The 16241-nt window shown below is 41.2% G+C and overlaps 1 protein-coding gene across 2 annotated transcripts; it reads right to left on the bottom strand.

The window, feature by feature from the left end:
* Positions 1–2939: 2939 nt before the first annotated feature.
* mtpn (myotrophin) lies at positions 2940–15925 on the bottom strand. Of its 2 annotated transcripts, XM_022749782.1 has the most exons (5): positions 15546–15925; positions 13050–13163; positions 11746–11829; positions 4384–4501; positions 2940–3592 (listed from the first exon to the last, which is right to left on the bottom strand). In XM_022749782.1, exons 1-4 carry the CDS (start codon positions 15615–15617, stop codon positions 4415–4417), a joined length of 357 nt encoding a protein of 118 aa, XP_022605503.1. In that variant the 5' UTR covers positions 15618–15925; the 3' UTR covers positions 2940–3592; positions 4384–4414. The 2 variants fall into 2 exon arrangements, with proteins under 2 accessions (XP_022605503.1, XP_022605502.1); XM_022749781.1 differs by lacking the exon at positions 2940–3592 and having other exon boundaries at positions 4119–4501; positions 15546–15924.
* Positions 15926–16241: the final 316 nt, after the last annotated feature.

The following is a 16241-nucleotide window of genomic DNA, read 5'->3' as shown; positions in this document are numbered from 1 at the left end:
ATACATCTCTGGGTATGCATGTATGTGGGCACACATTGTGCTAATTACTGCATCTGGTAATTACTGTAGAGACACTCAGCAATCAATTAGGTTCTAATACTAAAATGGGTGTGAGATGGGGGGGGTAATGCTGTATGTATTTGAACTGACTGACATTTATTATAATGTTTCTAATTATTTAATGTAAGTGCAATATTCTATTTCAATAAAAAAAAAAAAAAAAAAAAAACTGGTTGCATAATTATTTGTGGAAGAAAAAATTCCCTCAGATTCAGGAGATAATTTCCCGCAGTTTTCTTGGGAGAACAGCAGGTGGGAGCAGAGTTCAGCTCAAGTTACGCATGACTTCTCTTCACACTCATCTTTTCTTCTCAAAAGTCTGAATCAAGACCCAAGAGAAGTTGTGATCTCTGGGAATATTATTGTGCGTTTTTTGTGAGGCACAGGAATGCAAACTGATCCAACTGCACGGCACATAGCCGCTGTGTCACATGCAGAGTGTAAACATGATACTAAATTAATGATCGTCAAGCAGGATTATCCAGGGAGCCCGTACAGCCTGTGAAAAGGCAATTCACTCACTAAATGAAAATGCATTTCAGAGAATCATTTCACATTTATCATCAGCCTGAATCACAGGCTTTTCTTCTGCAGACATTGGGATTATTTGCTTGCTCGACGAAGACAAAGGGGAGAAAAATATGGTCTTTTATATTCAAAGAATGTCACTGTCAGCCAATAGCGGACCTTCAGCTTTCTCTCGGTTGTTCACTTTGAAAGTAATTTAAATGAGCAGAAATAAGAAGGTACAGCTGATGGTTGGGGGGGGTGGTGGTGGCAGGGAGATGGGGCTGTCAAAACGTGGCTAAGTCATTTTTATCTTGATGTTTGCCCACGCTGCAATAATTGATTTGTCTTTGTTCTCTGGTGTGAGTATACAAACATGGCAAGTGGCCTAGAGAGGCATGTGTCTGTCTGATTAACAGAGCACTGCAGCATTCAGCGAGCACTTCCCAGACCCTCCTCGCCGCGTCTCAGTCTGCGGCTTCCCTCTGCGGACCAGCTCATTTGACAGAACCTGATGCAACTGTTCACCGCGTGCCACGGCTCAGATACACGCTTCTATCGATTGCTCCCACTCGCTTCTACCCCCGTAGACTTTTGGCAGGTCCATCATTACTAACTGGCGTCACGAGGAGCAGTGTTTAAACCGCACACATAACTGTATTTTAAATTCTGGTCGACATCCCAAGGTTTCCAAAGATTCCAAATGTGCTGAGTTGAAATGGAGGGAAATGGGTAGAAAATGACTCACAACACATCTAAAATTTTCCGTTTTGATGCAACGGTGTAGCCATGAAGTTCTTATTTTGGATTATGACTCAACGTAAGTGTGATATAGCCTCAGTGAAGTGCTGGAAAAGGTGCTAACTATGTGTGTGATGGTGTACAAAGTAGATGTTGAACTTAAAGTGACTTCACGTGGGGACGTACGAGGTACTTTATCTATAGTCAATGTATTACCTGCAGTTGCCACTTAAAAAAAAAATCCTCACGGGAAAAAAAACACAATACCTGTTTAAGTGTGCGCTTTATTTTAATGATTTTCACTGAAGTTTGTGAACCACTGGACTACCGTATTCCTCCGCACAACTATGGTGCACTGTATTACTCCGCAGGTCAGCTGTTTGAGTTAAACAGAGCCAAGAGTCGGTGCGCTTGTGCGTCGGAATACGGTAGTTCAGTGGTAAGAAGATAAAGTGATGAAAATATTCAAAATAAAATGTTCACTTCAACTGATACTGGCTTTTTAAATTTTTTTTTTTTTTTAAAGTGGCTAAAACATGTTTTGGCGGCAGCCCCGTCCTCAGCATCACATCACTCAGCTTCTGTGCCGGTGCCCCAGCTGCTTCTCTAACCTGGGAGAGTGCTGATCCGAATCTACTGCAGTTAAGTACCTCACACAACCCCACGTCAAATAACCCCAAAAATCACTTTCAGGGAACTTGTTGGCCACAGCTACATTTTCATCAGTAGTCTACTTGATCAGAATCCACTGTTTAATGGATGGTTCATCTGAACCACAAGGTCACATCCCACTGAGTGTATTCAGAATCAGCACGGCAGAACCACAATATCAATACAGTACTCTTCACAATATCACTTTCACTCCTCTTGGTTTATGTCAGGTAAAAGGAAGGACTTTGACCTGACATGACCTTCAACAACATTTTAAGTGCTGCAGCACCTGCAAGTATCTTCTGATAATTACAAAGAGTCATTTTAATTAATTACTCGTGTGCAACTTTTCGGCAGTGTTCACAATGGTATCCCCTCGAGACACAGATGCAGTGGCCTCACAAAACGAACTGATGAAACTGACTATGACAATACCAGGTATGATTACTCTCATTTCCTGTGGATAGTGCTGCCTTTTCTGTATTAGAACCGACTGTTCTAATAGAAGATAGAAGCTTATTTGAATCCAGACATCCAGACAAACCAAGTGGGAGTCAAAGTCGGTCTGTGATTCATAATGGAACAGCTCGAGGCGGTAGATTGGTATGACAACAAAGATTAGAGTCTGCTGTTTTTTTGTGAGGGATGGAGTTGCTCAAGTTCACAAATACTGATTAGATCGCCCAAGGCTACGAGAATACCAAAGGTAGAATTTGTCAAACAGCGTGATATCCTTTCTACTGGAAAATTACCTGTTATTCAGTTATTCATCTGATACTATGGTAGAGGATGTATTATTTCAGAAACACTTTAGCACCAGGCAAAATTACACCATACACTCTATAAAGATTTTGGTATGTGTAGATAGTGGTGAACATCAATACTTTTATTATGGAGGGCTCAACTTTAAATGGAAATGCTTGGGTCAGTTTTTAAGGAAAATATTTCCAGAATAACAAAAAATTTTTATACATATTTTTATTTCATTTTTTTTACAGACTTTTTGTCACAACAAAGTCAGCAAGAGCATTTTTTTATTTTATTTTGTCCATTACATTGTAGCAATTCATTTGAAAGCAACCGAGAGAGGACAGTGACCATTTCATAGCGTAAAAGCAGAGGCAGTTTTGACATGCAGCGCAACAGGCAGGGCTTCTAACCAAATCCAAGGCAAGGGGAATATTAACGGCCCCCCACCATCCAGTTTTAATTCTAACCCCTCCATTTACCCCTCGTTCAGTTACCCCACAGCCTATCAGTTACAAAATACACGGAGAAGCTGCAACGAAAAAAGGAATTCTTGCTCTGAAATCTCACTCTAGGGCTGACAAAATGAACCAATTTCTAAAACTCCTCATCCTACTATGTGATGTTAACATCGCTTCAAAAAAAGGATTCAGTAACAGATGCTTAATATTGCAACATTCAAGTCTTTCTAGTTAGCCAGCATGGTGATTGGTCAAAGAATACACAATATCTTTTATGCATTACCAACATGAAATTTTGTCAATAACACCATTTGATATGTAAGTGATACAGGGCCAAGTAGAAAAGGAAAATCTGGACTGGCCTCTGGACCTCTCTCACCCAACATTTCCCAAATTTCAGTATTGGACTGGAGGGATGGTTTGGTCTGTTAAAAAAAGAAATCAAGGTCGAGGAAGAGGCCACACATAATGAAAGGTTAATATAATGAAACTTTACAACCTTTCTTTTCAACCTACCTAGTATAGTACAGTGCAATTACTGTTCATGAGATTAAGCCTTGGCCATACAATACTCATACTGAAGTTGTAAAAAATATTAACACACTATGGATCTTGTTAGCATTTGATTACTTGACGGTTTTAAGAGACAACTGCAAATGAGAGGTGTGTATTTAAGTGCTAAGCTTTGCGTTTACATGATAGAGTTTGACTTCTAGTCTGCAGTGTTTCAGGATCCAGGTATGAGAGCTCTCCCCTAGTGATTGGTCCTTAAGGGAGACATTAACTGACAAGTCCTTCTGTTAAATGGCTACAAACAGAGGCCAAAAGAAGAGAAAATCCTATCCCAAAAAACTTGGGGAAAAGAAAAAAAAAAAAAATATATATATAAAGGAAAATCACCAGACAGACAAAATGACCCTCCAACAAACAGACAAAAGCAGTNAGTGATTGGTCCTTAAGGGAGACATTAACTGACAAGTCCTTCTGTTAAATGGCTACAAACAGAGGCCAAAAGAAGAGAAAATCCTATCCCAAAAAACTTGGGGAAAAGAAAAAAAAAAATATATATATATAAAGGAAAATCACCAGACAGACAAAATGACCCTCCAACAAACAGACAAAAGCAGTGTTAAGACAGAGGTTGATAAGGGTAAAAGGGGTGAGTCCATCTTCTGTCAGGGGACCACTGCCTCCATCTGTCTGTCCGTTCACCCACCTGTCCAGCCACCTCCTACACCGCGGGCTCCTCACTTGAGCAGAGCCTTTATGGCGTCGCTCTCGGCAGCTTCAAAGGCACTGATGCCGTTCGGTCCTTTCCCGTCTTTGTCAGCACCCTGTGGAGAGGAGAGGACATGAATATTAAATATGCTTAGTAGGTGCATCAAGACTTACTTGCATCTGGTCAGGGGTTAAAGTGAGGAGCAGTCCTTTTTTGAACAAGGTATCCTTGCCCCTTTTGGAAACAAATAGTCCCAGGTATTAAGGAGGCACAAAACAGCAACTAAAACTTCTTTATGCACATTCCTGTTTCTGTTTCAACCACATCAAATTATTATGATAGGGGGTTAAAGCCTGACTGTACTTCTTTATTTCAGCAGTCTTTAATGAACACAATTTCCCATAACCCTTTGACAATCATGTCACTAGCATCTGAGAGGAGGTGAGTCCAAGGGCGAGTTGAAGCAGCATGGCTAGCTCAGATATGATTGTCTTAATAGCAGGGAAGGGAGGGCTGTATAGTGGAATGGATGTGGAAGAAACCATGTTACAACAATGCACGTATCTATGTTTCCACACTGCTACACTGTCATGGGAGCTGTAGTGCATCTGTTTTGCATGCTAATAATGCTCACGTTGTCTGCTAATATGATCATTAAAAAGGTTATCGAAAGTAGACCCTGGGAACTTCACTTTTTCAGAAATACCATCGGAATAAACTCAAGGAAAGATTGAGCCGAGTTAAAAATGTTATTGGAAGAGATGCTAGCTGGGAGTTGACGGTCAGGACTCTATGGCTCGGAGCTCAAATTTAGACCCCGATTCTTGAGTTCCTAAAATGGGTTACATCGTGGTGGACAGCTGGGTGCCAGCAGTTCTAATCAGTGGATGGTGGTGGAGGCTCTCAGTGGCCCATGACTTGGGTCAAACCTTGCTTATAATACCTCCAACAAATATTTTGCTCATGGTCACAAACCCTTCTTGAACAGCTACCCTGGTATTTTTCTAAACCAAACTGAAACTTCTGTCACTTCTATTTTCCAACAATTCAGTCACTAAGCACTTGCCTGTCAGCCTATCTTTATCCAGACAGCACATGCAAAACAAAGTAACAGACGCTGAGGCACAAATCCATTTGAGCTCTGAGGGATGACAGAATGAATGTGAAAGAGATGGGAGTGGACGCAATCATTCGGATTACTAAGGACAAAGAAGAAACGTAAAAAAAAAGAGAGAGGGATGAGACAGGCAACGTGTTGAATGCACATGTAGTTACAACAGATTTAATGGGTGACGGAGGAGTGGAGGGGCATGTAGTGGAGAAACGTCCCTTTGTTGGGCCTGCCAACTTTAGCCTCTTAGCAAAGGGCTTACAGAACCAAGGCAGAGAGAGTCTATTGTTGCATGGAGAAGCAGGGCATCAAAAACAATGTGACCCAGTTCAAGTGCCCCGCAGTGCAGGGATGGTTGTCTGGGTGCAAATTCCATGCCACAGGAGCAACAGAGCGCATCCCAAGCAAGAGAGATTTACCAGGGCTGAGCGGGTAACCCGTCAGATCTACATCTCTAATTGGTCAGGAGACGAAAAGACAAAAGTTCGGAAAGGGTTTTGTCAATTCATAACATGTTTCACATCTCTGAGACGTGTGCACCTGTCAACACTCCATTTATGTTCAGATCCCTGTTGTGTAACATTTTAACTCTGATGGTGACCAAAGTCCCTTAGTGATAGTTTTTTTTTAACTTCCTGGAGTCTCCCTTTTTAAGATCTGTATATCATGTTCCAACTTTTCGGATGAGGTGTGCAGTAAGTAGTCTTAGTCTGCTAAGAGGGTTCATAAATCTCAGAGATTGTTGTGTAGCAGAGATTCAAATCCAGAAAAAATGAGCAAAGTGTAAAATGTAAGGTTTACTCATGAAGGCTTTGGTGTTCAGGTCTTCAAACTTCAGAGATAAAAATAAATGATTGTGCTCCCTAACTGTATCTACAAATACACAGAGGGTTCCTTCAGTGTAATTCATCTTGTCAGATACAGGTCAGGTTCTCCTGGAGGAAAACCTGAATCCTTCTTCTCTGATAATGATTTAATGTTTCTCTGATATGAACCGTTGTTCTCTCAGTCTGTACAAACATTGCTGGATCAAAGTATCAATAGTGATAAAGCATTTGTAGTGTCAGTTTAACTTTTCAAAAAGCTGCTGACTCCTTCGTATCAGGTATCTGATAACCAATCATTGAGCTCTCTGCTCTACTGGATACAGGGGGGGGGGGGGGGGGGGGGAGGACAGTAAGACAGGAGGAAGCCCCCGCCCTCTCTTCAAACTCTGGGGAAGTCATTAGTAGCTGGTTCAAGACCATACCTAGCAGCCCACTCTACAGGCCTCATTTAGATGGCAGGAAATAGCATTACACCTTGGATCCAGCCCTTTCAACATCAATACAGTGTCTGTCTGGGTGCCAACAAGTCATCCATCTGACAAACACAATTATATACTGCGAGTATAGCACCATTTCTGAGGTAAAACAATCTCATAATGATGATTCCCCTTCTGGTCAACACATTCTTATGTCCCCCTAAAAAGTATTAGTAGTAGGGGGTTTGCCACAGATTGATTCTCCCTATGGACATTTATGGCAGAGTTACAATAATAGCTCTTGCTCTTACTCCTCCCTGTTACTGCTTCTCAGGATACACCATGAAATCCCCAATGGCCATCCAGCTCAGTCGCATCCTCCTGACACCACTTACAGTAATGAGCTTTCCCCAACTTGAATAATGACCCCTTATGAACACCTCACTGTCCAAACATTATCCAGTCAACGAGAAGCTAGTGGCCAAGTGAGAGACAGCCTAATGAATAAGAATAGACTCCCAGGGTGTCTCCAGTCAAACTAAGACGCATCATCATCCTGGATTATGGAGCCATACAAAGCAGCATTGGGTCAGTAATGTAATGCCACTGACCTGCCAACTGTCCATTAAGTTTTCATTATGCCACCAGTGAATGGAACTGAAAGGTCTCCCATGCTAAGCCTTCAAATATTGTCCCAGAACATCACTCCAAATCTATTTGAAATGCAATGCTCAGATCGGACTATTGACCTGCTGGCAGCAGTCAAACATTACCAACCTGTTAGAGGGCAAGTTTTATAACACCTTGCAACATTTGGATTGGAGCAGGCTGTCAGCTAGGGTTCTGGTTGAAATGAAGAAAGCAGCTTATAGAAGTCATTTTTTAGGCGAACTGGAGTTTACAGTCGCAATGTAGAGAATTTATCAGCAACTATTTTTTTCAAGCAAAAATGCAAGTTATTGGCTGGTTCCAGTTTCTCAAATGAGAGGTTTTGATGCTCTTCTTTGTCATATATGATAGTAAAAACTTAATATATTTCGGCTTTGGAGCTGTGAGATGCTATAATGGACATTTTCTTTTACCATTTTCTGACTTTCTATAGACTTATCGAGAATATTCGGCAGATTAACCATGTGGAAACTGCAGTCAGTCAGTTGCAGACCTATTGGAGTTCATATGATCACATTTTGTTGTAGGCCGGTATTCTGTTGCAAAAGTTCTTTATTTGAACAATTCTCGTACAAAAGACAAATTAAGTTTGTGAAAGTTTTTCTATATAGTCTTTGTGTGAGAAGCACAAAATACCTTCTATACAACAGAGCTGAAATCAAATTTTACTCACTATCCGTATTCCTTTCAAAACCCTTTCTAAAACATATACTTCCTAGATCTTAGTTATTTGGGTAGCATTATCCAGACAAGACAATGTATAAGAAATACATCTACAAAGGCAAAACAAACTAAACATAGGGGAATTTAAGTTAAGTTGGCAAACTCAATGCGAAGATGATATTTTCTCAAGTGTTTTAAGATTCTTACTTGTGGACAACTGAGAAAAACCAACAAATAGGAACTGACTTGACAAAATAATGCTGCATTTATTCATTTAGTCATTGGTTCCTCATAGAAGAAAAGGATGTGTGTGTATTCATGTGTGTATGCCCATGTGTGCCCTTTTATTGTTGACTTAAAATTAACTGGCCTGCCTCTGCCAGCTTTAGTCAGCACTCTTGGCCAAGATTGTACGTCTGGGTCACCTACTGGGGTTAAAATGGCCTTTTCATAATTCACTGCCAACAACAGCATGGTAGTCTGGGGACAGTCGGTCCATGTGAGGAGTGAACCTGTGGGTTTCTTCATATCTTCACCTCCCACCATAATCCCTGTTCAGATGAGCTATGGCTGCCTGTCTTGTTTCTTATGATACCACAGACAAAAGGCTTTTTTTTTTTCTTTTTTTATTAAAAAGGGTCCCCCACAAGGGGCTTTCATTTCCATTGCACAGACTATACTTGCATAGCTGCCAATTTCAGGTATAGAGGAGCCTCTGGCTTTCAGGAGGATGTACTGTGGCTCGAAGCAGGGGAAATAGAGGAAAATGAACTGCAGTTAATTAAGAAGTTGGTTTTTATTTATTTTTTTCAGAAAGGGCAGCATTATCAAAAACATGGATGTAAAACGCATGTCCTCATTTTTGGTAGGTCTGCTTCCAAAGCAAAGCTGAGACATCACCATAAATCAGATCAAAGTCTGCTTCGAAAAACAAATACAGCTCATAGATAATAGCCGATAGTGAAAGACTAGAGGCGGATCTGTCCAGACTGAAATATAAAACACACCGACAAACAAGCAACAGTTCTGTTTCAATTAGAACAATAAACCTGCCCATGCTTACCAACGTTGCACTACCAACTTTATAGCAAAGAACTTACTGTGTAGTAAACTGTTATTTTCTTCCTGTTGGCATTGGCTGCTTCCTTCAGTTTATCTTTGAGCCAACAGTACTGACGGCCAGCTGACTGCAGTGGCCAGCTGCTAGCCACTTGCGAGCTGCTGGCCGATTGATGCGAGGGCTGAGGCGTGTGACTGTGGCGGATTAATACAGTCGATGCCAACAGGAATAAGTAAGCAGTGGAGTACCACGCAAGTGTCTCTCTAACCTAACACCAGTGTTTCCTATACATAGACTATTCCCTCTTTTTCTGCTTCAAACTGCATCAGAAACTGTGAACTGATTGAAAAGTATGCCTGAGTGGCATGTATGCGATTATATAGTGTGTTTAAAAAAAAAAAAAAAATTCTCTAGTCGGTAGTGTGACTGAGCTTGTGAATGCCTCCTCTCCTCTTCCCATTACTTTCGTTGAGCCAAGATGATGCTACCGTGAAACAACTCTGTAGAGGAGCTTTCATTTACCCTGCCTCATTTAGCCTGGCTGGGAACAGACAGCTGCTTACTCACCCTCAGCCCCCAAATATCTCTCTCTCCATCTCGCCTGCTCATATACACTTCTCAGTTTGCAGCAGACTTTGACTGTGAAGCATGCGAGCCAGCTAAGTGACATCATGCTGCCCTTTAAGCTGTAGGCGTTTCTATCACTGTGGTACTGACCTTGTGCCATTTACTATGTTTCAACCAGGAGAGTAAAACTAACCAGTATTTTTTTCTGCATGTTGTGAAACCTCAAATCTTTCATTGATGGGCCGAGCTACAGATATAAAAAGAATAATAATATCAAATCAGGACGTTATCAGCTATAAATCATGTTTTATTCTACTGAAACATCTTGAGTGTTAATGATGAGTGCCAGACACAAAGACACGACTGAATGAGGTACTGAAAGACAAGTAGCTATTGTGACCCCCATCTGTGTGACATTCACTGTCCGTGAGGGCATCAATTCCACTGCAGTCTGACTCATTTTAGCAACAGAGAAGCAGAAGTCCATCAGTGTAGATGAACAGGTGATCTGTCATTTATGTGCATGTACTTCTGAGTAAGACATACAAGAAGAGGCATCGACTTTCGAAAAGAGAGCTCCACTTACAAATGAGGCTTTTTATTTGACTGCGCTGGAACTGCACAAATCTGTTTTCTACTGTTGGGTGAGGTTGGTTGGATTGGACATTTATTATGGTATGCTTGTTATTCAGTTGCACTACAACAGCCAATACCAGCTGTGCTTGACACAGTATTGTTTCTCTGCTCATAGCAGTGACTGTGTGTGCATATGTCCATGTTCATCTAACTGCCAGAGGTAGCATTTAAGATACAGATGTGTGACAAAGCTAAGGAAAAACAGACCAACAGTAATGTGTTGGGCCTCCACATGCAACCAGCAAACAGCTTCAGTGCTCCTTTGCATTGATTCTCCAAGTCTCTGGACTCTACTGGAGGGATAAACACCATTCTTCTAAAAGTATTTTCCTCATTTTCTGTTTTGATGATAGTGGTGGAGCTCACTGTCTAACACATCGATCCAAAATCTGCCAAAGGTGTTTGACTGGGTCGAGATCTGGTGACTGAAGGTCGTAGCATATGATTCACATCTTTTTCATAGTCATCAAACCATTCAGTGACCCTTCAAGACCTGTGGATTGGGGCACTGTCATCCTGGAAGAGATCACTCCCATCAGGATAGAAATGTTCACTCAGAACAACTTTGTATTGATGTGCAGTGGCCCTTCCCTCTAAAGGGGACGAGTGAAACTAAAACATATCAGCAAAATGCCCCCAAAGCATAACAGAGCAATCAGATCCCTTCACTGTAGGGGTAAAGCATTCAGCCCTGTGCCGTTCCCTTAGTGTACACCACAGATCCACTTGTCAACAGTACGGTGAAGGATGATTCATCTGACCATATTTTTCCACATCTCTGTAGACCAGTGCTGGTGGTTTTGGCAACACTGAACTCTCAAATGTTTTGTCTTCCTCATACTAGATGTCACTTTAGTGACTTTTCATACTGAATCTCCTGCCATCCAGGCCCCAGCAATGAACTTTCAAAGTCACTTAGATCTTTTCCTCTTCACATTCTTTTTATACCTGCGACAGCGTGTGATTGGATGTTAATTGTTTAATTGTACCATGTATGGAAGCATCTGCATTCGTTATGTTTCGCAACTCATTTATTCAGTTTTTTCTTTTTATTCCTTTTGTCCCCTTTCTGTAGTTCCAGACCTAAACAACTGAGGGAGGCTGAGATGGAAAGATGGGGCAGAGATTTACATGGAACACCCATGAATGACGCTGCTTAAAAACACAGACACAAAACAAGTGAACAGCAGCGATAATGTGTGATGCTGTATGAACATTCCAGCACAGCCTCCACAGGACTGTGTTAAAGGGCCTTTTGTCCAATGAGTTACCTCATCAGCACTCATGGCTCACATGGAGCCTCTGACACATCAACATGCACTGATGGGTGAAGGACACCAGGGCACTTCTGTGTGCAGATGCATGTATATGCATGCATGAATGATTGCATGCTGAAATCAGAGTACCAACCCCTTCTAGCAGGACCTTGACACAGGAGAGATGACCCTCGTAACAGGCAGACATCAGTGGAGTGAGCCCGTGTTTATCAGGAGCCTGTAGAAGGAGCAGGTGAGAAAAGCATGAGTGGCAGACAGGAAAAAAAAAAAAAAAAGAGAAAATTTCATGTATCAGCAGAGCATAGGCAGAGCCCACATCCAACTCTAGGGCACATTCATCTTTTTTTCTTTTTTTTTTTTTTTTAAATCAAAAATAAATAAGAAAAAACTCCAGCAAGAGAGGTTTTACTTACTCTCTTATGATGTCCAGAAATTATACGAAAGCACACTGCACCTAAACACTACATTTATCTCCCATGTCTCACTAGTTCAGCTTATCAAGAGAAATGGAGAATTGCGTAAACACTTTTTGACTTGGGAGGCCAGGCGACAACGTATTTTGGAGCAAGTTTTACTCCTCGTGTCTCTGAGGACCAGACCAGTGTGTGCTGTGATGATGGGTTGTTGTAGTTATCCAATCTAAGATGCACCTTGCTAATGTGGGTGCCTTGAGCATCTCGAAGCATCCTGGAAGCTTTCTATAGAACACTCACTATTAAGCCCCTTTTACACTGGTCAAAAACCAGCTCAGACCTGCCAACATTGGATTTTTGTCCACAGTGTAAAAGGAGTCGTTTTTTTTTTTTTATAGCAGGTTTACCCATGTTTAAAAAAACGTGCTTATGCCCGCAAATTTGGGTGTAAAAAGGGTATTAGTCTACAAATAACTACCATGTAGGCCTGGTAAATTGTTTCTCCAAAGTTGGTTTCACCCTGATAGCCAAACATGTACCACAGTTCAAAGATTCATGCTGCTTTGCACACACAATTCTCCAAGTTACTGAACAGGCATATGAGACCTTTAGAACAAGCTGGAAATTACAGAGGCGCTCCATCCAAATTACAGATGTTAATACTGATGGATGAGTAAGTGCCCCGATGAATGGATACAGATCAATCTACTGCCACAACACCAGAACAGACTATTGAGGCTCAGGGTGCCAATCAGGCTAAATGTGAGGTCTGGCAAGCCTAGACAACTGTTGAACGAGAGACTGGACAATGGGTGAAATAGCATATGACAACTGGTTTTAACAAACAGCCTGCTTTTGTTTAAACAAATTGATAGCGCTCATATAACATCAAGCAGTTTGACAATGGGCTTAGACGGTGTGTGGGGAAGCTGACACAGACACTGTTCTTCTTTTTTGTGGTCTTTGCAGCCCAGCACACAAATTAATGCAAAAAAGTTGGTGATGTGGTTATTGTTGCTCTTACATTGACATCTGCTCCCTTAGAAATGAGGAACTCCACCACATCTGTCTGACCAAAGTCCGCAGCGTAGTGCAAAGGCTTTCTCCCGCTATCCAGGGTCCGGTTTGCATCCTCAGCCTGGAGAAGAGAAAAAACAGCACACTGAAATAAATAAGGACAATGCTGTAACAAGCCATGAGTAACATATGTTAACAAGTCCAAACGTCTGATGCTAGAAATTATGAAAATATAAATTCAAATATTTGCAAATAAAATTATTTGTTGCATCTATCCCTTGTTTCTTATTTCTGTTTCCTTTGGTCAAATCAATGTGGCGACCATATGCAGACAGCACCTGTTCATGTCTTTAACTGCACCACTGCCAGCCTCTGATTGCAACTCGCTCACCTTTATTACTAACTCCACTGAAGGTCAAGCACAACACACTGAGGACAATTCATTTTACATCCATTCCCAGTGAATCCATTAGCATTGATGGATGTTGGACCTCGACCCCTTCTAATAGTGTTTAAATGCTACCTACAATGGCTACAGTTCCAAAGGCTGATGAAATTTAAACAGTTTCATTTCGACTATAGAAAAGGGACAGTGTACTGCAGTTGTTTATACCCAGACTTCTGTAAATAATGAAATGATTATGAGATACAATAAAACCATCAGAAATGAGAAAATTCTCCTTGTGGTTGGAAAATTCATTCATAATAAAAATGCATTTGAAAAGTCTCAAATGCAACAGTCTAATTCGGCTCAAAACTCAGCAACTGTAATCATGACTTTTGATTAATTATGTGCAATGACGTTTTATAATTCATTTAAGACTGAGGCTAGCTCTAACGTGCAGGCTTGTACCTGGGCATCCCATAGTGTATCTTATAAACAACATTTACATCTGTCTCATAAATATCTCATATTCATGTCAATTAAAAGTTTCAAGAAGATATTTCTGGTTTTTACAAGGTGTGTAAACATTGTCGGATAATGGGGGAGAACTGTGAACCTATTAAAACCAATAGCTGCACTTACAGTTGCTCTCCACCCAAAATCTGTCTATGTGGTGAGAATATGAGTGTTTTGAGCAAACTGACAGGAGAGGAGAAGTGGGTTAAACTTCAAGAGTAGTTTTTACACTTCATACCCACAGTGAAAACTAGTCATTACAGAAAATATTACTGTAAGCATCTTAAATTGAATCTGACTAAAGCTGACAGTGGTTGAAGTGTTTTACATTCATTCAAGAGACAGATTTGGGGCATTGGACTATTGATTGAAGAGTCAGATTACACACTGACAGTCTTCATGTAGTTTTCAACTTGAACTGGAAAGTACACTTTACAGATGGCTGCAAATAAAGTTGAACTGTGATTAATTTATAAAAATATTTGGCTGCCTTAAAGTCCGAAGCAATTATAAATATAGTATAGTAATTCATAGAGCATTAGTGAGTAAGTATCTAATATGCAAGTGAAACTATACAGCTGTTAATTATAAGCCAGTATCCAGTCAACGTTTGCAATAATTTAATGCTATTGTTTGTAAAAGCAAATATGGCCTCTTTCAGCATAGGCAAGCACACAAGCTTTTAATCTTTTCAACAGAAGCAGGGGGGCGCTTTAAGCTCTGTAGTGAAATGTGTGGCCTGACAGCCACTTATGAGTTTAGGCAAAGAGATTTTCTATCAATCTTTTCCAAACAGATTATGCTGGCTGGCATGAAAGGTTCCGCTAGATTTGCTGAAGCTGAGCCTCCAGCTGAGACCCCCGCCCACCACCGTTAGCTAGACACTGCCGGAGACTGGGCCCGTGTGGTGGGTTAGCTCGCTAGCCATTAGCTAGACTAATCTGACAGTGCGTTAGCAGAAACTCACTGTCCTGATAATAATACACATTGTCAAATAATGCAAGTGTTGTAAACAACTATTGTCGCCGCTGTTGCTGACATAACAATGGACACAGCTGTCCCCAGTGTGTACCACGTACCATCTGATGCTCTTGTTGGTTAGCTTACCAACAGGTTGCTCTCTGCGGAAAGTGGTTATGGCAGCCGTGCTAAACATGTTTCGTAATCAAAGCCACCACGCTTTAAGTACAACGCGGATGATAAATCATTGTATGGCTGAAACCGCGACAGTTAGCAAGACACTCACCCTCTACCTGTTTTCCAGGTGAGAGTAGCACTACATGCCGCTAACTATGCTAACTAAGCGTTCTGACTTTATTGTGAGGTCCGCAATAAAACGTCTTACGCCAGCCTTAAAATGTTTCGAAACATATTCATGCTCAGTCATATCTCCATATATACTGTTAAGGTTACTGATACAGAAACCCCGATAGCTCACTAGCGTTACATTGCCTAACTTAACATTACCCAACTCCAGTTACCGTTAGCTAGCTAGCTAGCTACCCTACCACTTGGCGTTATTTACCTTAGCTAAAGAGTCACTTGTCAGAAAATTGTTGCACGCAACTCACTGAATAACCAGTCAAATCATAGCTGTCTTACCGTTACCAGTTTGGCTTTGACCTCGTCCAGGTCTCCGGTTTTCAATGCCCACATCAGTTCTTTATCTCCCATCTTCCTGTGTATGCTCCGGTGCTGCTTCTTCCCTGTTGTGCTGCAGAGCAATTGTCAAGTTGAATGCTAGTGCGTTAAAAGTTAGCTAGCTGGAGCTGGAAAACTCTTTCTGCCGTCGGGGCGAGGACGGTCGTAGAACTCGACTGAATACAATGCCGTTTTAATACTTCAGAAAGCAATATGAGTTGGATTTGGCGTGTAACTGGGAGCCGCCGAGGAAAAAATAGGTTCTAAAGAAGTTCTGAAAGGCAAAGTAGCAGACAGGGATCCGCCTTTTTACAAGCGAGAAGTGTTTCCGATGCCGTTACCCGGAAATCAACGTTTAAGGGGAAAAGCTTTATGTTGCATTTAAGTGCACATGTTGAAACGAATTTTTCATGTTTTCACAGATTTTTAACGCAAAACACATGCTACAAGGTCTAATAAATCCCTTACGCACAGTTAATGGTAATTATTTACTATTATTTCCACCCTTAAAACATATGCAGTCAACGATTGGTGGCTAATCGCTGGTAGTTTCAGAAATTCCTACCCTTATATGGGTCCTGATAGCATCATTGTATTTCATGGTCAAAACAATGTCCAAAGCACTTTATTATCACCACATCAGTCCTGCAGTTCTGC

The sequence above is a fragment of the Seriola dumerili genome, unplaced genomic scaffold (genome assembly GCF_002260705.1).
Source record: "Seriola dumerili isolate Sdu_G_001 unplaced genomic scaffold, Sdu_1.0 BDQW01000138.1, whole genome shotgun sequence".
NCBI lineage: Eukaryota > Metazoa > Chordata > Actinopteri > Carangiformes > Carangidae > Seriola > Seriola dumerili.
The sequence above is the reverse complement of the archived record's forward strand: the minus strand, read 5'-3'. Positions and strand labels throughout refer to the sequence as shown.